Raw genomic sequence first — 24023 nt, 5'->3', positions numbered from 1 at the left:
AAAAGGGGTAAGATGGAGTCTTATGGGAGAAATAAATGATAAGAAGAAGGATGAATTCAGACAGTAGATTGGAGTTATATTATAGAAGGCTTTGAGTGCTGGGTTGGGGAATAGAAATTTAATTTTGAAGAAAAGAGGAAGTCTTCAAGCTTTTTAAACAAAAGAAATGATTGTGGTTCTACTTTATGAAAACCATGTCATTAACAATTTGTTGGATGGTCCAGAGAAAGGAGGGGCATGAAGATCAGATTGAAAGTAATTATAGTAGCCTAGGAAACAGGTAATGAGGGTCTGAACTAGGACAAGAGTAGGAAAAGTATAGAAAGAGTAAGATGCACAAGACATTGTGGGAGAGTGAAACTATGAAATTTCTAATTTATTGAGGAGAAGACAAGGGGCAACATGGGATCAAAGAAGATTAAGTGTGATATATGATGGGGTTTTTTTCATCATTCAAAAGATCCCAAATGAGGGGCACCTGGGTGGCTCAGTGGGTTAAAGCCTCTGCCTTCAGCTCAGGTCATGATCTCAGGGTCCTGGGATCGAGCCCTGCATCGGGCTCTCTGCTCAGCGGGGAGCCTGCTTCCCTCTCTCTCTCTCTCTCTCTCTGCCTGCCTCTCTGCCTACTTGTGATCTCTCTCTCTCTGTCAAATAAATAAAATCTTAAAAAAAAAAAAAAAGATCCCAAATGAGGAGCACTGTGTGTGTGTGTGTGTGTGTGTGTGTGTATTTGGAAGGCATCTGCATAGACAACTCAGATGAGACCACAGAAGTAAATACTCCTGCCAGGGAAGAGAGGAGAGAAAATGTTAACTAGAGCCAAGAAGAAAATTTTCCAAACCTTAGAGAGATAGGAAGAGGGAAAAGTCTGTAAAGAAGATAGAGAAGTATAAGAAAGGCAAGAGAAAAACCTGGGAAATGTGTGACAAAAGCCCTAAAATAGGAGAAATCCCCAAAGGGTGGGAATGAGAAATTGTATTGAAGTGACAGAAAAAGTCAGGAAAATAAATAAATCTCTGAGTCATTATGGTCATTTTCAAATCATATTTCAAGTTGATTCAATATCCTGACTGACTCAGATCTATATGGCTCAATAGCTTCGTCAGAGGCTGTGTACAGGTATTGACGAACTGCTGGCAAACACTTTGGAATTTCCTTGTGAAGTCAATTGGTTGCCTATTAGTAGACAATGATGGCTTGGTGCTTCTCAGATGTTGAAGCATTTTCTCACAGTTCAGAGCCTAAAATCCGTTTCCCAAGGTGACTTCCAGTTTGCAGAGTTTCAGACACCTTCTTGGCCACACTAATGAGTTACCCATTTCATGGAGTCTAAACAGGGTAGGAGTATGTATATACATGAAACAGATCACTTTTTCTCCAAGCACTGTCTTATGTATACCATGTCGAATTTCCCTTTCTGGTTGGGTAGAAAATCGCTTAATAAATTTTTGCACAACTTCCAAAAACTTTGTCTACTTAAAAATTCCAATCACGTATTAGAAGAATAATGTCTACTCTCCTGTACTGGAATGGCCTGTGGCCCAGGGGACTTGAAATAAATGAGTAGAGGCAGCCTGCTCTTTTAATCTTCCTCCCTCTCCCTCACTTTGGAGAAATAGAGACATGGAGAAATGCCTATCACTAGGGCATCTCCTCCCTCTTCCTTTTTGGCATGATGGGTATTCCAGGGACAAGGGGGAGTAAGAGATATAGTAGAAAAATATATGACTAGTGTCCAGTATGTTTCTGTGGATTGCTAGTTGCCTCTGCCAGTGTCATGGTCTCGATCAACATGATGTGTGTGTATTTTTCTTGTGTGATTTTAGCTTCACCATTACATTACTGGGTACCCCCTTCAGTGAGGGGAAGTTTCTCACTCATCATTCATCCTTTGCCAGAGGCCATGCCTTCACTGTCTCTGTACTAGTTATCGATTGCTATGTTACTTAATAGTTTAAAACAATATACATTTATTCTCCCACAGTTTCTGAGGTTCAGAAGTCCAGGGATGGCTTAATTAGGTCCTCTGCTTCAAGGCTGTTAATGAGGCTCAAACAACTTTCATCTGAACACTTGACAGGAAAGAGATTTGCTTCTGTGATCTCATGGTTGTGGGTAGGATTCAGATCCTGGTGATCTATCAGATTGAGGCCCTCAGTGGCTAAGCCGACTGTGGCCCTCCTTATCATGTGGGCCTCTTAAAACAGTTTTATGCTTCACTAAAGCATGCAAGCCAAGAAGGCTATGGAGAGAGTCAGTTGGCAAGATGTAAATCACAACCTTAGTAACAAAATCATGAAAGTGACATTCCATCACTTTTGCCATATTCTAGTGGTTAGAAGACAGTCACAGGGTGTGAATGTTAGGAGGCTGAGATCATTGGGGGCCATTTTAGAGTCAACCTGACATAGACATTTTTGGGTAATCCTAGACCACTCTCTTCCCCCTGCCCCACCTCTATACCTAACTCCTTCACTTGGAGCCTCAGGAAGAACTGAGTTCCATGGCTGGGGTGGCTCATAGGTCGAGAATGGAACCCCTGGTTTGGGTTTAGGTCATGACCTCAGGGTCATGAGATGGAGTCACATGTGGAGCACTCCCAACAAGCCCCCCACAGATCCCTGAGCTCTGTGGAGCTTACCTTAGGTTCCTGCTGGGGGAGTCTGCTTGGGATTCTCTGCCTCTCTCTCTGCCCCTCCCACCATGTTCGGGCACATGTGTGCTGCCCCTCTCTCTCTTTCAAATAAATAAATAAAATCTTACAAAAAAAAAAAAAAAAAAAGAACAGAGTTCCTCTTCTGCATCTTGCAAAGGCTATAATGAATCTGTCTGTGATGAGAGGGTTCTCCCATTTCCCCAGGGACATTACACCACAATCTCTTCTCTCTGTTGTCACAATCAATTCTAGCAAGTCTCATACCTTCAGACTTCTCTAAACAACAGGACTAAGTATTCATATAGGCCTTGAACACTCCAGGGAGCATGAGTAAAACTTTGTCAGGAAGTGGCCCACGCCCTCCACACTGAGAGGATCAGAATTCAGCAATCCATCCAGAGAACGAGATGACAGTCTTCACACCTTGCAGGCAACCCTAAACTCTGAGAGACTTTCTTGGAGCCCTGGCTCATGGGGAATAGGAGGAAAGGCCACAGAACAACTCGCATGTAATGTTAGCCTTTTTCCCTCTTCCCACTGTTGTCTTACATAGACACACAAAGTGACGGACAGGTCTGTGGCTGGTGGCAGGGGGTGGGTCCTGTCACGTCTTATAAATGCTAGATATGGGGTGGGGCAGGGGGTGAGGAGGTTGTGGGCTTCCCATAACTCAGTAGGACATGGGGGTGTGTAGAACTCTTTGGCCCCATTGTTGAGCCCCAATTGCCAATTCTGGGAAAAGAGAAAGTTGCTCTAATCATCATCTTAAACATGCAAGACCCAGAAGAGCTTTAGGTAGGCGTTCCCTGCAGCCTTGTCCACACCACCCACCTATAATCTGGGATCCTTGTTCTAAGGATCTAAGCAGTTTGAAGTACTGCTTCAATTTCTTCTGCATCCTACCACACTACATCTTTAGCTCATTTTTTTTTAAGTGGTCATTTTGCCTATTCTTTCAGATTAGGCTTTGCACGCTTCATCATTCTTTCTCTGTCCCGTATCTATTTAGTCCCCTAAAATGAGGCAATCTCATCTACTTCCAAAGCCTCGATGACTCGATGACACCGGGGTCTGAGCCTGGGTCACATCTCAATTTTTGCATCCTGATGTTTAAGTGCCTGCTCACAGAGCAGGCACAGGAGGGCTCCTTCGAAATGCTAAGTTATTTCTCATCTTCCAGAGAAGAATGAGGAATTCTAGATTCATTGAATGTTAAGATTAAAAGGAAACTCTGAGGTTATGTAAGGCAACTCTCTTCATTCTGTAGATGAACAAACATCCTGAAGGTCAAGTCATTTAGGAGAGGGTCAAACCAATTTGCCTGGCTTTCAGTATTCTGCCTTTTCCACTGTATAATACAGTTATTGGGGAAAGAAGACAGAAATACTAAAATCGCACCATATTTATCAAAATGATACATATCACAGATATAGATGACGTGATTTTAACTGAATTGCTACATTTTTTAAAACTTACTTGAAAAGAGGTCCTAATTTAGCATATTATAAATAAATTATGCTACTTTGTTTTATGAGGATTGAAATCCAGCCACTTACACAATACTTACCAAAAGTACTTGCTTCTCCTGTTACAATGTTTAGTGACCCATGTTGGGAGTGAGAGGGCAATTGAATCTTCCAGAATATGGGAAAAGGAACTTTTATATTGCATCTGCCAGAAGGGAGACTCCATTTTAGTTAATAAGAACTTGGTATTAATTCAGCATTTGGATGAGGTCCAAAGTCAGTTGCAATAAATCTTGATAACTACAGCTCATTTCAGGCCAGAACCAGGCAGTTTGTTTATTTTAAACGCTTGCTGGATGGGTTACTCCCCTGGGAAAATGACCTTGTTTTCATCTCAGGCCTAAGGGAAGCTTCTTACACTGTGGAATCTTATTCTAGAACATGTCTGGAAAGACAACAGTGGCAGCCTATACCCAGCTAGCATCATATCATTCTCTGCAGCAGAGGTTTTTTTATTTTTTAAAATAAAAGGAAGATCAAGAAATGTTAACCCTTCCTCCCTCCCTGCCCCCACCAGCAGTCTGAAATCCCAGTTGAGAACTGCTGACCTACATTACTGCATTCCCTTTCACTTTCAGGGCACCACAGATGCTAGAGGTCACAACCCCCTCAGAGAGAAAGGAAACTCAGGTGAGTCTACAGCTCCCCGGTAAGGGTGAAACAGTGTGAAAGGTAAGCCTACTGCAAACAACATGGGCTTTGGGATGAGCAGAAAGCATGTTTGGTTTGCTCTTCTGTAAACGTGGACCCTGTCTTCCCTCTAGGACCCCCTTCTTGTCTCCCTCCTCAGCATTCAAACAATTAAGCAAGCATTTACAATGCATGCCTTTCCTTGGGAAGCAGGCTTCTCCTGCACACACTTATCATTTGTAAATACACCTTCGGTGATAAACATTTTCTTCTATTTTAGTCATTGACACAAATCAATGCAGCAGGTAATTTTTTTTTGCTTTTTCTTAGACAGCAAGTTGAGCAAAGAAAGCTGCAGAAAAAGAACTCTGTTGCTGGAAAGGGACAATTTTGGAGCATCTGACTTCACCCTAAGAGACTTTGGAAAAGAGTTATAAAAACATGGATGTAACCACGATCTCAGAGATCCTTGTGTCTGGAGAAGAGAGGAGGAGAAAGGAAAGACAAAATGAGAAAAAAGGGAGAAGGGTACAAAAGAAAACAGTGAAAACAAAATTAAATTATGTCACTGTCTTACCTAGGGCAGACCCACCATGCCACTGAGTTTACACATCATAAATAGTCACTCCATTTCTGGAGCAAGCTAGTCTGCCAATACAATCCTGTCCTCCTTCTGAGGTCATGCAAAACTCATGCTGACCAGCACGCTTACCAGAGATACGTTAAGACTGCAACAGCTTGGGGGCACCCAGATGGCTCAGTCAATTAAACGTATGACTCTTGATCTCAGCTCAGGTCTTGATCTCAGGGTCATGAGTTTGAGCCCCATGTTGGGTTCCATGCTGGGCATGAAGTCTTCTTCGAAAAAATGGTGAAAATGCTGAGGCAACTCAATGTTGGTATTGGGAAAAGCAGCTAGGCTGGAGATTGGTACCCTGGGCTAGAGAGAGAATCTGTCAGGGATGCCGGGACTGCCCTGCTGCTTCTGCTGGTGTCACCTTCAGGGCAGGAGCAGGAATGGGAGAACAGAGAAGGAGAGGAAACTGCCTAAAGCTTCACACCCAGACTTCTAGACTGACCTTCCTAAGCACCCTTCAGCAATCCCAGAAACAGACTCCAGACAAACAAGTGGACACCCCACACTAAATAGGAAAGGGAACTTCTAGTGCTCCATTATCTTGAAAAATTTACCCAAGACACTCTGACCACAATAATAATGGTTGGGTGGAGAGGGGGTGCCAGGAAGGAATAAGTATAGTCCCACCTTCTAATATTCAGAGGGACAAAAGGAGTGACTCACCCATACAAAAAGTACAGCACCTGTCTATCTACATTGGGTAGGTTGAAAGTCTGGTGGAGTTTTCTTGAAAAAACAGATTTTTCAAAAGTAAGTTTTGTCCGGAGGAGTCAAGATGGCAGAGAAGTAGCAGGCTGAGATTACTTCAGGTAGCAGGAGATCAGCTAAATAGCTTATCTAAAGATTGCAAACACCTACAAATCCAACGGGAGATCGAAGAAGAGAACAGCAATTCTAGAAACAGAAAATCAACCACTTTCTGAAAGGTAGGACTGGCGGAGAAGTGAATCCAAAGCGACAGGAAGATAGACCGCGGGGGGAGTGGCTGGGTCCCGGCGAGCGGCGGAGCAACAGAGCACAAAACCGGGACTTTTATTTATTTATTTTATTTATTTATTTTTAAAGATTTTATTTATTTATTTGACAGACAGAGAACACAGGTAGGCAGAGAGGCAGGCAGAGAGAGAGGAGGAAGCAGGCTCCCCGCTGAGCAGAGAGCCTGATTCAGGGCTCGATCCCAGGACTCTGAGATTATGATCTGAGCCGAAGGCAGAGGCTTTAACCCACTGAGCCACCCAGGTGCCCCAAAACTGAGACTTTTAAAAGTCTGTTCCGCTGAGGGACATCGCTCCAGAAGCTTAACCAGGGTGAAGCCCACGCAGGGGTCAACGTGGCCTCAGGTCCCGCAGGGTCACAGAAGGATCGGGGGTGTCTGAGTGTCACAGAGCTTACAGGTATTAGAATGGGGAAGCCGGCTACAGAGACAGAGCCAAGGAGTGAGCTCTAAGCTCGGGGTTACCTTGAACCAGTCACAGGCTCGGTCAGCTTGGAGCATGGCCAGAGGTCAGGGTGACGGGAGTAATTGGGCGCTGTTCTCTGAGGGCACACTGAGGAGTGGGGCCCCAGGCTTTCGGCTCCTCTGGGCTGGAGACTGGGAGGCCACCATCTTCATTCCTGCCCTCTGGAACTCTACGGAAAGCGCTCAGGGAACAAAAGCTCCCAAAAGCAAACCCGATCAGATTACTCAGACCGGCCCCCGGTAAGGGCGGTGCAACTCCGCCTGGGGCAAAGACACTTGAGAATCACTACAACAGGCCCCTCCCCCAGAAGATCAATAAGAAAACCAGCCAGGACCAAGTTCACCTACCAAGGAGTGCAGTTTCAATACCAAGGAGAGCATCGGAATTCCAGAGGAGGAGAAAGCAAAGCACGGAACTCATGGCTTTCTCCCCATGATTCTTTAGCCTTGCAGTTGATTTAATTTTTTTTTTTCTTTTTCAATTTTTTTATCTCTTTTTCAATTTTTTTTTCTCTTCTTCTAAATTTTTTTTAGGGTAAACCCTTTTCTTTTTTAACGTTTTTAAATGTTTTTTAACTAGTTTATCTAAGATATATATATTTTTTCCTTTTTATATTTTTTCTTTATTGGTTTTCTTTTTTTAATTGTTTTTTTTTTTTTTTTCCTGAACCTCTTTTTATCCCCTTTCTCTCTCCTCACGATTTGGGATCTCTTCTGATTTGGCTAAAGCATATTTTCCTGGGGTTGTTGCCACCCTTTTAGTATTTTACTTGCTCCTTCATAAACTCTTATCTGGACAAAATGACAAGGTGGAAAAATTCACGACAAAAAAAAGAACAAAAGGCAGTACCAAAGGCTAGGGACCTAATCAATACAGACATTGGTAATATGTCAGATCTAGAGTTCGGAATGACGATTCTCAAGGTTCTAGCCGGGCTCGAAAAAGGTATGGAAGATATTAGAGACACCCTCTCGGGAGATATAAAAGCCCTTTCTGGAGAAATAAAAGAACTAAAATCTAACCAAGTTGAATTAAAAAAAGCTATTAATGAGGTGCAATAAAAAATGGAGGCTCTCACTGCTAGGATAAATGAGGCAGAAGAAGAATTAGCGATATAGAAGACCAAATGACAGAGAATAAAGAAGCTGAGCAAAAGAGGGAGAAACAGCTACTGGACCACGAGGGGAGAATTTGAGAGATAAGTGACACCATAAGATGAAACAACATTAGAATAATTGGGATTCCAGAAGAAGAAGAAAGAGAGAGGGGAGCAGAAGGTATATTGGAGAGAATTATTGGAGAAAATTTACCCAATATGGCAAAGGGAACAAGCATCAAAATCCAGGAGGTGCAGAGAACCCCCATCAAAATCAATAAGAATAGGTCCACACCCCGTCACCTAATAGTAAAATTTACAAGTCTTAGTGACAAAGAGAAAATCCTGAAAGCAGCCTGAGAAAAGAAGTCTGTAACATACAATGGTAAAAATATTAGATTGGCAGCAGATTTATCCACAGAGACCTGGCAGGCCAGAAAGAGCTGGCATGATATATTCAGAGCACTAAACGAGAAAAACATGCAGCCAAGAATACTAGATCCAGCCAGGCTATCATTGACAATAGAAGGAGAGATTAAAAGCTTCCAGGACAAACAAAAACTGAAAGAATTTGCAAACATCAAACCAGCTCTACAGGAAATATTGAAAGGGGTCCTCTAAGCAAAGAGAGACCCTAAAAATAGTAGATCAGAAAGGAACAGAGACAATATACAATAACAGTCACCTTACAGGCAATACATAGCACTAAATTCCTATCTCTCAATAGTTACCCTGAATGTTAATGGGCTAAATGCCCCAATCAAAAGACACAGGGTATCAGAATGGATAAAAAAACAAAACCCATCTATATGTTGCCTACAAGAAACTCATTTTAAACCCGAAGACACCTCCAGATTTAAAGTGAGGGGGTGGAAAACAATTTACCATGCTAATGGACATCAGAAGAAAGCAGGAGTGGCAATCCTTATATCAGCTCAATTAGGTTTTAAGCCAAAGACTATAATAAGAGATGAGGAAGTACACTATATCATACTCAAAGGATCTGTCCAACAAGAAGATCTAACAATTTTAAATATCTATGCCCCTAACATGGGAGCAGCCAACTATATAAACCAATTAATAACAAAATCAAAGAAACACATCAACAATAATACAATAATAGTAGGGGACTTTAACACTCCCCTCACTGAAATGGACAGATCATCCAAGCAATGACACACAGGACCAGATGGACATCACAGATATATTCAGAACATTTCATCCCAAAGCAACAGAATACACATTCTTCTCTAGTGCACATGGAACATTCTCCAGAATAGATCACATCCTCAGTTCTAAATCAGGTCTCAACTGGTATCAAAGATTGGGATCATTCCCTGCATATTTTCAGACCACAATGCTCTGAAGCTAGAACTCAATATCAAGAGGAAATTTGGAAAGAACCCAAATACATGGACACTAAACAGCATCCTTCTAAAGAATGAATGGGTCAACCAGGAAATTAAAGAAGAATTGAAAAAATTCATGGAAACAAATGAAAATGAAAACACAACAGTTCAAAATCTGTGGGACACAACAAAGGCAGTCCTGAGAGGAAAATATATAGCGGTACAAACCTTTCTCAAGAAACAAGAAAGGCCTTAAATACACAACCTAACCCTACACCTAAAGGATCTGGAGAAAGAACAAGAAAGAAACCCTAAACCCAGCAGGAGAAGAGAAATCATAAAGATCAGAGCAGAAATCAATGAAATAGAAACCAAAAAAACAATAGAACAAATCAACAAAACTAGGAGCTGGTTCTTTGAAAGAATTAATAAGATTGATAAACCCCTGGCCAGACTTATCAAAAAGAAAAGAGAAAGGACCCAAATAAATAAAATCATGAATGAAAGAGGAGAGATCACAACTAACACCAAAGAAATACAGACAATTATAAGAACATACTATGAGAAGCTCTATGCCAACAAATTTGACAATCTGGAAGAAATGGATACATTCCTAGAGACATATAAACCACCACAACTGAACCAGGAAGAAATAGAAAGCCTGAACAGACCCATAACCAGTAAGGAGATTGAAACAGTCATCAAAAATCTCCAAACAAACAAAAGCCCAGATCCAGACGGCTTCCCGGGGGGAATTCTACCACACATTTAAAGAAGAACTAATTCCTATTCTCCTGAAACTGTTCCAAAAAATAGAAATGGAAGGAAAACTTCCAAACTCATTTTATGAGGCCAGCATCACCTTGATCCCAAAACCAGACAAGGATCCCATCAAAAAAGAGAACTACGGACCAATATCCTTGATGAACACAGATGTGAAAATTCTCACCAAAATACTAGCCAATAGGATTCAACAGTACATTAAAAGGATTATTCACCACGACCAAGTGGGATTTATTCCAGGGCTGCAAGGTTGGTTCAACATCCGCAAATCAATCAATGTGATACAACACATTAATAAAAGAAAGAACAAGAACCATATGATCCTCTCCATAGATGCTGAAAAAGCATTTGACAAAGTACAGCATCCCCTCCTGATCAAAACGCTTCAAAGTGTAGGGATAGAGGGCACATACCTCAATATTATCAAAGCCATCTATGAAAAATCCACCGCAAATATCATTCTCAATGGAGAAAAACTGAAAGCTTTTCCGCTAAGGTCAGGAACACAGCAAGGATGTCCATTATCACCACTGCTATTCAACATAGTACTGAAGTCCTAGCCTCAGTAATCAGACAACAAAAGGAAATTAAAGGCATCCAAATCGGCAAAGAAGAAGTCAAACTATCACTCTTTGCAGATGATATGATACTCTATGTGGAAAACCCAAAAGACTCCACTCCAAAACTGCTAGAACTTGTACAGGAATTCAGTCAAGTGTCAGGATATAAAATCAATGCACAGAAATCAGTTGCATTTCTCTACACCAACAACAAGACAGAAGAAAGAGAAATTAAGGAGTCCATCCCATTTACAATTGCACCCAAAACTATAAGATACCTAGGAATAAACCTAACCAAAGAGACTAAGAATCTATACACAGAAAACTACAAAGTACTCATGAAAGAAATTGAGGAAGACACAAATAAATGGAAAAATGTTCCATGCTCCTGGATTGGAAGAATAAATATTGTGAAAATGTCTATGCTACCTAAAGCAATCTACACATTTAATGTAATTCCTATCAAAGTACCATCCATTTTTTTCAAAGAAATGGAACAAATAATCCTCAAATTTATATGGAACCAGAAAAGACCTCGAATAGCCAAAGGAATATTGAAAAAGTAAGCCAAAGTTGGTGGCATCACAATTCCGGACTTCAAGCTCTATTACAAAGCTGTCATCATCAAGACAGCATGGTACTGGCACAAAAACAGACACATAGGTCAATGGAACAGAATAGAGAGCCCAGCCCTGCTTTCGACAAAGCAGGAAAGAATGTCCAATGGAAAAAAGACAGCCTCTTCAATAAATGGTGTTGGGAAAATTGGACAGCCACATGCAGAAAAATGAAATTGGATCATTTCCTTACACCACATACGAAAATAGACTCAAAATGGATGAAGGACCTCAATGTGAGAAAAGAATCCATCAAAATCCTTGAGGAGAACGCAGGCAGCAACCTCTTCGACCTCAGCCACAGCAACATCTTCCTAGGAACATCGCCAAAGGCAAGGGAAGCAAGGGCAAAAATGAACTATTGGGATTTTATCAAGATCAAAAGCTTTTGCACAGCAAAGGAAACAGTGAACAAAACCAAAAGACAACTGACAGAATGGGAGAAGATATTTGCACATGACATATCGGATAAAGAGCTAGTGTCCAAAATCTATAAAGAACTTAGCAAACTCAACACCCAAAGAACAAATAATCCAATCAAGAAATGGGCAGAAGACATGAACAGACATTTCTGCAAAGAAGACACCCAGATGGCCAACAGACACATGAAAAAGTACTCCATATCACTCGGCATCAGGGAAATACAAATCAAAACCACAATGAGGCATCACCTCACACCAGTCAGAATGGCTAAAATTAACAGTCAGGAAATGACAGATGCTGGCGAGGATGCGGAGAAAGGGGAACCCTCCTACACTGTTGGTGGGTATGCAAGCTGGTGCAACCACTCTGGAAAACAGCATGGACGTTCCTCAAAATGTTGAAAATAGAACTACCCTATGACCCAGCAATTGCACTGCTGGGTATTTACCCTAAAGATACAAACGTAGTGATCTGAAGGGGCACGTGCACCTGAATGTTTATAGCAGCAATGTCTACAATAGCCAAACTGGAAAGAACCTAGATGTCCATCAACAGACTAATGGATAAAGAAGAGGTGGTATATATACACAATGGAATACTATGCAGCCATCAAAAGAAATGAAATCTTGCCATTTGTGATGACGTGGATGGAACTAGAGGGTATCATGCTTAGCGAAATAAGTCAATCGGAGAAAGGCAACTATCATATGATCTCCCTGATATGAGGGAGAGGAGATGCAACATGGGGGGTTGAGGGGGTAGGAGAAGAGTAAATGAAACAAGATGGGATTGGGAGGGAGACAAACCATAAGTGACTCTTAATCTCACAAAACAAACTGAGGGTTGATGGGGGGAGGGGAGTTGGGATAGGAGGGTGGGGTTATGGACATTGGGGAGGGTATGTGCTATCGTGAGTGCTGTGAAGTGTGTAAACCTGGTGATTCACAGACCTGTACCCCTGGGGATAAAAATATATGTTTATAAAAAATAAAATTTAAAAAAAAGTAAGTTTTGTCTTATTTTATTTTCTTTATTCACAATATTCAGTGTCTATTAATGTTAAAGCATAAATATTTTATTTTATTTTATAAGTATTTTATTTAAAAAGTAGCTTCTTTTGTGAGCTACCCAAATTCTTTTGGGGTCTGGGCAATGCACTTAATGCCTTCTTTTTTTTTTTTTTTTTTTTTTTTTTTTTTTTTTTATTTATTTTTTTTTTTTAAAGATTTTATTTATTTATTTGACAGAGAGAGATCACAAGTAGACGGAGAGGCAGGCAGAGAGAGAGAGAGAGGGAAGCAGGCTTCCTGCTGAGCAGAGAGCCCGATGTGGGACTCGATCCCAGGACCCCGAGATCATGACCTGAGCCGAAGGCAGCGGCTTAACCCACTGAGCCACCCAGGCGCCCCACTTAATGCCTTCTGATTTGCAAACTGATAGGTGAGATATCAAACAAATTTTGGCAAGGACTGGACAAAGCATCTATCATATCAGCCAAGATTGCCTCTACTTATAAAGTAAAAGCAGAAGACAACAGACTGTATTTCCAATTTCATAACTCTAAAAGCTCAATAAAAAAAAAGTTTACACTGAAGCAATTTTTTAAAACATATTTTGCGGTTGGGTCTTTAATGTGAGAGAGGCTCTTCCAAATGGCTCAAATGTATAGCTTGACAGAAGATAGAGACTAGCAGCTTCACTTGTAGTTTATAATATATTAGGAGAGCAGATAACTGTCCTCGGGAGGTACTGTGCTAAAGTGTTACCATTACTACAGGTGTAGTTTCCTCAGAGAGAGACAAAGAACAGAAGGCAATGACTCTCATAGTAGTGTACTCAAGTTTAAGAAAAATTAACTTATAAAAATAAGATTTTAGGGGCACCTGGGTGGCTCAGTGGGTTAAGCCGCTGCCTTCAGCTCAGGTCATGATCTCAGGGTCCTGGGATCGAGTCCCGCATCTGGCTCTCTGCTCAGCAGGGAGCCTGCTTCCCTCTCTCTCTCTCTGCCTGCCCCTCTGTCTACTTGTGGTCTCTCTCTGTCAAATAAATAAATAAAATCTTTAAAAAAATAAGATTTTATGGAACAGATGAATTTAGGGTAGTCAATCATGTTATGAAAGACAATCCCACACTGTAACATCAGCAAAATGGCAAACTAAAAAGCACCAGGTTCTCCATCCTTCACAGAGAAAGTGAGTTAACAAATATATATGGACAAGAATACTTCTGTGAGAACTCTAGAGACATACTGAAAAGGTACAGCATCCAGGCCAAAGCACAGAATACCAGAAAAATGAATAGAAAAATTTGGAAGTTTTGCATGTCCATCCACCCCCTATGTGTCATAATGCCAGTGCAAGACAACTGGGAAGGAATTCCCCATAACAGGGCTTTTCCCTCTGGACAAAACAAAGAAGTAGACCATGTATCCAAAATTCTGTAGTCTGGAGTAGTCAGGAGAGCCTGACTCCAAATGCTGACTGGACTGATGGCATAATTTGGAAGCTGCTGGAAACAGGTTTGTACCCAGGCACATTAGAACACAGTTCCACATGAAAATATCAAGGGGAGCAGGAGCTCAAAAAATGTTTTAGAGGTCCTGGAACTCCTAGCCAGACTACGCTTAAAAGCATTGGGGAGCTAATAAGGTAGTAAAAAAATATGAGATGAAATCCATGGAAAGATGAGGCTTAGGAAGATGAACTAGAATTTAAGGGCACTTTTCTCCTGGAAGAATTCACCAGTTCTATGCAGGTAAGGACAAAATGGTGACACACACTTCAATTGTCTGTTGTTTATGCTGGTTTATTCATGAAAAGTGACATGAATAAACCAGCATAAACAACAGACAATTGAAGTAGAACCACAAAAGCTCCAGTGTTGGAGTTATAAGAGAAGTACTTTAAAACAAAAGGACTCATTAGGTTCAAGGAAAAGATGAGATTAAAAATCTTAGCAGTGACTTGGAAATTGACATATATAATAGCAGATTAGAACTCAATGGGTAACACATTTAAACAGTATGGCAGCAGGTAAGAAAGAGGGGAGAATTACTGAACTGAAAGAGATCAGAAGTTAAAAACCCTAAGTTCATAGTGAAGCATGAAGAGACAAATGGGCAGATAACTTAAAAGAGAAGGTAAAAGACATAAAGTATAGAGTGAGAGTCTAACAAGAACAATACTTATATTTGGAGTCCCAGAGGAAAAGGAAAGATAAAAGCAATATTTGAAGACAGAATGGCTGAAAGCATCTCAAAACTAACAAAACCAGATTGTAGAAAATTACAAATTCAGAGAATTAATTAACCAGATTTCTAAGGATAAATCTGTGAAATTTATCAGTTAGTTAAGTGGCCAACTCTTGATTTCAGCTCAGCTCATGATCTCAGGATCCTAGGTTCAAACCCACTGACAAGCTCTATGCTCAGCCGGGAGTCTGCTTGAGATTCTCTCTCTCTCCCTCTGTCCCTCCCCCACTCGATGCACACTCTCTCTGTCTCAAATGAATAAATAAATCTTTAAACAATAAATAAAACAATAAATGTATTTTAAACAATAAATACTTTAAACAATAAAATTTTTAAGCAATAAATATTTTAAAATATCTGTAAAATACATATATATAAATATATATATATATACTATCTATAGAATTGAAATAATAACTTCACGGGATTGTTGTAGGATCGAATGTAATATAGACGTGATCTAGAAATTAATTATGATCTCAAGTGTTTTAATTTAGTGATAATTCTAACTTTATTCACCAGGAAGAAAAAATCCCCCCAAAAACCTTTATTTTATATAACAGTCTTTAAAATGTTAGGTTAAAAAAAAAACCTCCATTTAATAATAGATTTGACTCATATAGCAAATACTCTTAATAATGAGTTATAATTTATTAATTCTGCTCCCTCTTAGCCTTTATAGTTTTTGAGTATAATATTTATCAATCTTAAGAAGTTGCTGGAATAATTTGGAATTATTGGAGCCAATGGGGTTTTTGGCATGAAGAATGGAATGTGGAAGGAAACCAGCAAGCCAAACGTATGACTGAAATTCAATAGTCTTTAAATGATTGTGGTATGGGATCAATATTTGTTTACATGCGTGTGAAGATAGAGATCACGAAATTTCCAGGGTTTATGTGATGCCCAAATAAGTCTTTTTTAAAAATCCGTATCTGATTTAAAACAACAATTACAACAACATTATTAGATAATTACTGAACATTTACAATGCCAGGAAGTTGGGAAAACAGAAAACTTGAAGCTAGCTCATAAACATTTTAATGACCTAATAAGAGTTATTTTCACCTACAGATATTGATCAGACTCCAGAAGAGGAGAGAGTATGCAGCCAAGTTTATTATCCTCACATGACCTATCTTGGCTGTTTATCTTTTTTGCCCTCTGCTGAAGTTCAAATCAAGACTTTCATGTTCAAATAGGAGGATAATTTACTGAGCGAATTAAAGGAACTAGCTTCCAGAGCCAGATGAGCAAGGAGTACCACAAATATTTTGGTTTCTTCTGGGATGTTTTTCTGGAATCTTTAAGTGATTGGCAACATACTTTATATGGCACACAGAACCTTGTTGTCTTAAAGTTGCCATGTCTTGTTTGACAGTCACAGATATGATAGTTGTGTTTTAATGGATGATATCTTTATAGTTTATCTTCTTAAATATACTTCAATATACAGGAAGAATAAAGAAGTTATTAGTGGCAAAGCTTCATGCCTTTGGAAATATGAATTAATAATTCTGAATTCCAAAGACCACATTAAACTAATTGGCCTGCAGGCACCTGGGTGGTCAGTTGGTTAGTTGTCCTACTCTTGATTTGGGCTCAGGACATGATCTCACAGTCCTGAGATGGAGCCCAGTGATGGGCTCTGTGCACAGCACCAGGTCTCCTTGAGATTGTCTCTCTCCCTCTTCTTCCCCCGACTCACTCTCTCTAAATAAATAAATAATATCTTAAAAAACAAAAAAACAAAAAACAAAAAACTAATTGACCTGATCTGTAATGAAACCCAATTCTTGTTTAAACAACAACAGAAGTTTCATTATGTGGAGGTGGCCCAGGCATTAATCATTAAACAGAATCAATAGAGAAAGACAGCAACTGCTTATCCCTAGATTTCTTTTTTTTTTTTTTTAAGATTTTGTTTATTTATTTGACAGAGAGAGATCGCAAGCAAAAGAGGCAGGCAGAGAGAGAGGAGGAAGCAGGCTCCCCGCTGAACAGAGAGCCCGATGCGGGGCTCGATCCCAGGACTCTGAGATCATGACCTGAGCCGAAGGCAGCCGCTTAACCCACTGAGCCACCCAGGCGCCCCCCGGTGTGACTTTTTATGTTGATTTACTTTCTAAGCAGTAAAAAAACCAAGAGATACTAGAAATAATCATCATAATGATTGTCAATGCATTTTATTAGTCCAGCCCAAGAATTAGCCACCTGACTGATTTTGAAAGCAGATTTTTGACATTTAACAATCATGGGAATGCCTATTTTTAGCAGCTGTATTTATAAAACATTTTATCACATGATATTATGAAAAGCAAATTTATGCTAAGCATAATTCCTAAGCATAATTCTTTGTGTGCATAAATTTACTAATTTCCACTTTCCATTCCTTCTTGCCTTCATGATCACTGGCTTTGTTTGAGGCATAGGAATAGTGAGCCAGTAAGTTTAAATTTTCCTTGTCTTTTTTCCTTTTAGAGTAAATTTGTATATATAATCATGTGGATATAAATGTCACCCCAGCTTCAGAAACCAGAAAGCCAAAAACCTCAAATATTTTTCTTGTCACTTTTCCAGAGGATGTTAAAAGTTTGACAAATTGTCAGCTTTGTGATTAGAAACTTAAGCAAGCATACAGTTCACAAATGTCCTATCTTTACCCTGATGTGGAAATTAGGTGTTATTTAGGCTTTGACCAACATATAACATCTCTGGATCTTTGTCTCCTCCTCTGTCAAACGAGGGTAATGCCCAGTTCTCATGAGAATTAAATCAGTTACTACATGTAAAATGCAAAGATAGGGGAACTTTAGTAAACAATAACCATGAGTCTTAGTATCTAATAATCTAATACCATATTTATTTAAATAATATAATAATCACCAAGTTTCCTCATTGTCCAAGTTTACCATGCTAGAAAAATATAATGAAAGAGTTAACAGATACGTTTTTAAAATACCTACAGTGAAACCCCAAGGAAATTAAAGCATTTGTTTTATGTTTGGGGGGAAATAAAGCATGAGAATTAGAGGGAAGTCCATGAGAGACAATCCTTTCATTTATAAGTTATTCAATAAAAAGGGCATAGCTCTTGAATTGGAGTGGACATAGATTTTGTGGGTTTTGAAGCTTATACAATTTGAGGTTCTCTTTAAGATAAAATGTATGATTAGGGTGCCTCGGTGGCTCAGTCGGTTGAGCATCTGCCTTCAGCTCAGGTCATGATCCCAGATTCCTGGGATCGAGCCCCACATCAGGCTCCATGAGGACTTCTGTTACTCTCCTCATCCAGCAGCTCTGGGAGCCCAGGGCTCCATCCAATGCAGCCTGTTGCTGGCAGCCCTTAATTCCGATCTCAGCCGCGGGGTCCCTGCTCGGTTCACCCGCTGCCCATGACCGTCCTCCGGAGTCCGCAGAAACGGCGTTACTGTTTTATAATGGTGGTTAGCATAAAGCAGACTTCTCCAGGACCAGGACAAATAGAGCACTTCTTTTCTCATAATACCAAGCAAAATTATAAAGCAGATTCTGTGATCAGGTCAGTGAATTGAATCAGGAGGAGAGAGCTGTTTATGACTACCTAGGAACTCACTTTCTGTGTTTCACAGGAAAAGGGCACAGCTCTGCGAAAAACCCAACGGTGTACAGCATGCACGTTGCAATAGTGCATTAAACTTCTTCTCCTTACAGTTCCTGAGTTACAGTTCATTTTCACTGGTGCACACAAGCGCTCCAGTCTGTAAAATTTAGTAGTGTGAACAGTGCCAGGCTAAAAGTAGACTGGAAAGAATTTGCTTATATATACAACTATGATAATTTGAGAGACTGTAACGAGCTATGGCTTAGCCTATCATTTATTCTTCCATCCTACCATGATCCTTTCCTGCCAACCCTCCTGGAGACATTCATGCTTTCGCTTCCCTCAGACAGATTGTAGCAACTAATTTACTGAGCACTCGCTATGAGCCAGGCCCTGAAGGAAGGGTGCTACCTATGGTGCCTCATTTAAAATCACCAACACCAGGACCCCTGGGTGGCTCAGCTGGTTAAGCATCTGCCTTTGGCTCAGGTCATGTCCCAGGGTCCTGGAATAGAGTCCCGCATCAGGCTCCCTACTCAGGGTCCTCTTGCTTCTCCCTCTGCCTGCTGCTCCCCCCTCCTCCTGTGCTCTCTTTCTCTCTCTGTGACAAATAAATAAATAATATTTTTAAATATAAATAAATAAAATAAAACCACCAATAACCCTGGGGAAGAAAGTACTAATATTATTATCCTCATTTTACAGCTATGAAAATTTATGCTCAGCTAAAGCAAGTAACTTGCTCAAGGTCACAGATCTTATTAGTGTCTGATGCAGGATGAAACCGTGGAGCTATAGGATGTTAGAGCTGGAGATTTTAACTATATTCTCCACATCCCCAAGTGTTAATCCTGATAGGAGAGCAGGATCAGGCAAGAGGCAGATAGTATCAGCCTGACAGTTACATAGAGCTTCCCAAGATACCAACCTGGGACAGACATTATTTGTCTCCCTTTCCCCTCCTAAGGGAAGCCTGGTTTTGTTTGCAGTTGGAATACACCTAGCTAAATACTTTTTCATCCCTCTTTGTGGCCAGAGCTGGCTGGCCACGTGACACATGGCCAATAACATGTAAATTAAATTCTGTGGGTGGTTCTGGGAAAGATTGTGTTTCTAACCTTTCCCAGAAGGAAACAAGGGACACTCTTGACCCAAATCTTCCTTCCTCCTTTCTTCCTGCCCCCAATGTGAACAAGAGGATGGGGGAACTTGAAGCTGCCTCTTTGAAGTTATAGGGGGAAATCCAAAACAAAACAAAACAAATCTTGGCAATGAAACTGAACTCCTGAACCCCATCAGACTATCTATTCCCAGACAACTGGTTATGAAAGGGAAATAAATCCTTATTTATTTATGCTATTGCTGGCCCGGTCCTCCATTACCTGTAGCTGACACAGGTCAGCGAAGCCCAGCTTCTTTCTGGGGCTATGGTCTAGTCTCGTATCCCAAACATGTTTCCAAGTTCCGAACTAGCTAGGTACTTCGAGGTCAACCTTTCCTTATTTTACATAATGCACTATTTCCTTTCTATCATTTGTTCATTCTTTTTTGCTTTTTGTGTCTATGTTTGTTTCCCCCACTCAATTTTCCATTCCTTCCAGGACAGGGAAACACTCTGCATATGCCAGGAATCAATAAACATGTTTTACATAAAATACAATCAATCTAATGGTAACTTGAACAGAAACATGTTTTTGGTGGACTTTACTCTCTTTTTATGTTCAAGGCTTGCCTTCAGGTGGTCTATGTTTTTAAATGATAAAAGCAAACATATGAGTTATATCAAATATTAGTACTATCAAGCAGAAGACTAATGTTAAAATCATATGATGGGTGGCATGTGGGTGGCTCAGTTGGTTAAGTGTCTGCCTTTAGCTCAGGTTGTGATCCTGGGGTCTTAGGATTGAGCCTCCACAGCAGGTTCCATGCTCATCAGGGAGTCTGTTTCTCCCTCGTCCTCTGCCCTTCCCCCGCTCATGTTCTCTCTCACTTGCTCTCTCAAATAAATAAATAAAATCTTAAAAAAAAATCATATGATGATCTCCAGCCTGTCTCCATCAGCCCCTCATTCTCATGTAACTAACTAAATCAAGGAACGTCTTGTAATTCGGCTTTTACGGAATCCCAACTAAAGAAGGACCACGCCCTGATGCAGTATTCTCAGGATGGCCGGGTAAAGGTCTCAGTTCAGTTTAGTGAAAAGAGACATTGTTTCTCAAAGTTACTGGAGCTGCTTTCTGAAACCATCCATCTATACCCATCCCTATGACATAGATACAAAAATGAAATCACCTGAAGATTAAAATGGTTGTCGGAGGTGTGTGGCGTCATAACTTAAAGCTACGGTCCTCCAAGTGTGGAGGACCATGGAGATGCATCAGCTGCATCTGGGGACGTGTTAGAAATTAAAATTCTCAGACCCCAGAAATCTGTGTTTTCACAAGCCCTCTAGGGTACTATGCTCACGCTGACATTTGGGAATCACTGCTTTTTACTAGATTAACAATGATAGAAGGGAATAATTTAAGTGCCTGAGAAGAACCTGGACAAAGAAAGAGAGAAGAAATGGAAGAGGAAAAGGGAAAAGAAAGCAATCATGATATTCATTGGTGGGACGGTTTTCAAAATTACCCAGCGAAGTTCTGTGTGTGTGTATGAACTGGTAAAGGGGTCGAGTTCTGGGTCCAGGTTAACACAAGAGGAAAAGAGAAATTATGCCATCAAACAGAGGGGACAAAAGCAGCACTGGGTGGCTTAGTCATTGAAGTGAATGACTCTTGGTTTTGGCTCAGGTCATGTCATGTATCATGAGGTGGAGCCCCGCTTCTGGCTCCATGCTCAGCGGGGAGTCTGCTTGAGATTGCCTCCCTCTGCCCCTTCCCCCACTCAGAGTCTCATGCTCTGTCTCTCTCTCATCCTCTCTCTCTCATTTAAATACATCTTAAAGAAAAAAGGAAAAAAAAAAAACAGGGAACTGGGAAGGCCCCACTGGTGTCTGAATTACACAAGTACACAAGGAATCACCCTAAATTAGTTCTGCATGGTGACATTTGACAGAGAATCTAAGGTTCTTGTAAATACTTGTCTGCTCCTGTCCTTCCATCCTACCAGCCCCTGGACAAGGGTTCCTCCACACTAGACACACAAACATGCAAACCTTCCTAGATGTGAGGAAGATTCATATTGCTTCAGAACTTCTTTAAATGGACTTCGATCAACTTCACTCCTTTCTCTCAGGTCTTGATGCAACATCCTGATATTGTTTTTTCTCTCAGATCACCCATCAGATTCAAGGTCCTTCCTGGAAGTGGATTTCCTGTTATCTTTAAGGAATCTCTGGGGAAAAATACCCTTTCAAAAGCAGTTGCTGCAATTCTTCCTCAAATTGGGATTTTGACCTTGCACTCACATGGAATTTGGACCTTGCATTGACTTGCCATTCTCTCCTTCAAACCTGTGAGATCCTTCATTTCAGGGTATGATCTACCTTTGTGTCCTGATGACAAGTAACAGTGCCCAGCACACAGTAAATACTCAGGACATGTGTGATGAGCAAGTTAATGTCATCAATAGATACTAACCTTTCCAAGGACTCAGCTTCTTCCCCTCAACTCCTGTGCTGTAGACAGTGCTTCCCCAGTCCACTCGCCAGCCCCTCTACTCCCTTGCATTCTGACTTTTCCTGGGTTTGGCCAGTGGAGAGCTATGACGGGAGACTGGAAAGAGAGAGGACAGTGGAGTCCGAGCTGACTCTTTCCCTGTGGGATCACTTTGAATTGACTATAGCCCTTGACCTGAGGTCACTGATCCTTTCAAGGTGGCCTTCTCTATGCTCTTCTTCCCCATTCTGGTAACTTCTTCCCCTCATTCCTCTGGGATACAGAATAGTAGGAATTCTGCTGACCCTAGCCAGGCTGACTGCACTTTCCTCTGTGGTTCCTCTATACCCTGCCCAGACCCATTTTTAAACCATCCTCAAGTGATTCTGATATAAATGTGCCATCTGTCTACCACTGGGACACGGATTCACGTAACTGCCAAACATAAAAGTATTGGAAAACCTACATAGCTTTAAATATTCACCAACAACTGGGTTGTTTGCAGTATATGGTGTTTTTGCATACATATGCTATTTTAAATATTTCATAAGTATAATATTTTACATTGGAAGAGATATAAAACTTACACCATCCCTAGTCTCCTAAAGAGACAGTGCAGAGAGCACCGAGCCAATCTACGTCTGTCTGTAAAATGCTCTAGTAGAGCCAGAATTCCTGCCAATAACTTCATGCAAGCAAAGGATTTCAGAGAATGCACAAATATATATATAAAACATATTCCATTTGGTTTTCACATGCATGATACGTTTCCTATGGGTGCAATATCTTTGATTTATTACTTTTGCTTTTTGGTTTGTTAGGATATTTACATTTTAAACCTTTCTTTGCAGAAACAAAAGCACTTGTGGAACTTCAAAAATATATACTTTGAAATCTACATATTTTTAAAAGCCCATCAGACGGTTCTCATTGGAACCTGGAGTGGAGCCCCAGTATATATTATCATGACGTAGAGTTAGTAGGAAATATTTTTACCTGTTTGGTTTTTTTTTAAATATCCTTTTATAAATGTAGTACCACCGTCTGGAATAGTGGATAAGAAAATCTGGGGTAATCAGAAGCCCTCACTTGTACTACTCCACTACCGCGACACACAGAGTCGTTAATTTTGCTGCTCCTTTGCTACCCTCACTTATAAAATGGAAGAGCTGAAGTAAATAACCTCTAGAGCTCTTTCCAAATCTGCAGTTTTTTATCCTGGTGTCATAATGGGGGGGTGGGGGAAAGCATGTCTCTTCAAAACTCAGTCTTCATAGCTATATACTAAGTAAATATAACCCCAAATGAATTGAAGCCCTAGGTATGTTATTTTCCAAGTTAAAACAAACAAACAACAAACAACTCAGCTATGCTTCTTGACAAGTTCTTTAAATTATTCCTGCCTATAACTTCTGCTTCATTCTCTTATGATCCACATGCTTCACCAAGTCCCCCATACGACCTCCCTTGTTTTGTGATTTCAGTCTGCAGATCATCCTCCAGCCAGCTAGCCTCAGTGCTGTCAAACAACTTGGCATTTCTTATTTTGAACTTCTGTGCCAGATATATAGCCTAAAACATACCCAAGTGTAGTCCTTTTTCTGTGGTTGCTGCTTCCTCCAAAGCTTCCCTGGCTTAGACGGACCCCTCAGTGTCATCTTCAATGATGGTAGGACCTCCACAACTTCTCCTTCACTGTCCTGACTCATTCAGCAAACATTCACTGGGCACCTATTTGGTGGTAGTACGCTGTACATTATCCCCAAATCCTTTTATGCTTTCACACATGAATATTTAATCTTGTCCACTTTATAACCACTCATTACTCGGACGCATAAGTATTTGCTTGTGCTT

General features: G+C 40.6%; 1 protein-coding gene across 1 annotated transcript in view; it reads left to right on the top strand.

The window, feature by feature from the left end:
- The first annotated feature begins 18252 nt into the window (after positions 1 to 18252).
- The window catches only part of LOC125106936 (60S acidic ribosomal protein P1-like), a 30454-nt gene continuing 24683 nt past the window's right edge, over positions 18253 to 24023 (top strand). The window contains 2 exon segments of the mRNA XM_047741513.1: positions 18253 to 18433; positions 20664 to 20743. Coding sequence (XP_047597469.1) covers positions 18253 to 18433; positions 20664 to 20743 — 261 coding nt within the window.

This window comes from Lutra lutra, chromosome 8 (genome assembly GCF_902655055.1).
Source record: "Lutra lutra chromosome 8, mLutLut1.2, whole genome shotgun sequence".
NCBI lineage: Eukaryota > Metazoa > Chordata > Mammalia > Carnivora > Mustelidae > Lutra > Lutra lutra.
This window is presented reverse-complemented; position numbering and strand designations above follow the sequence as displayed.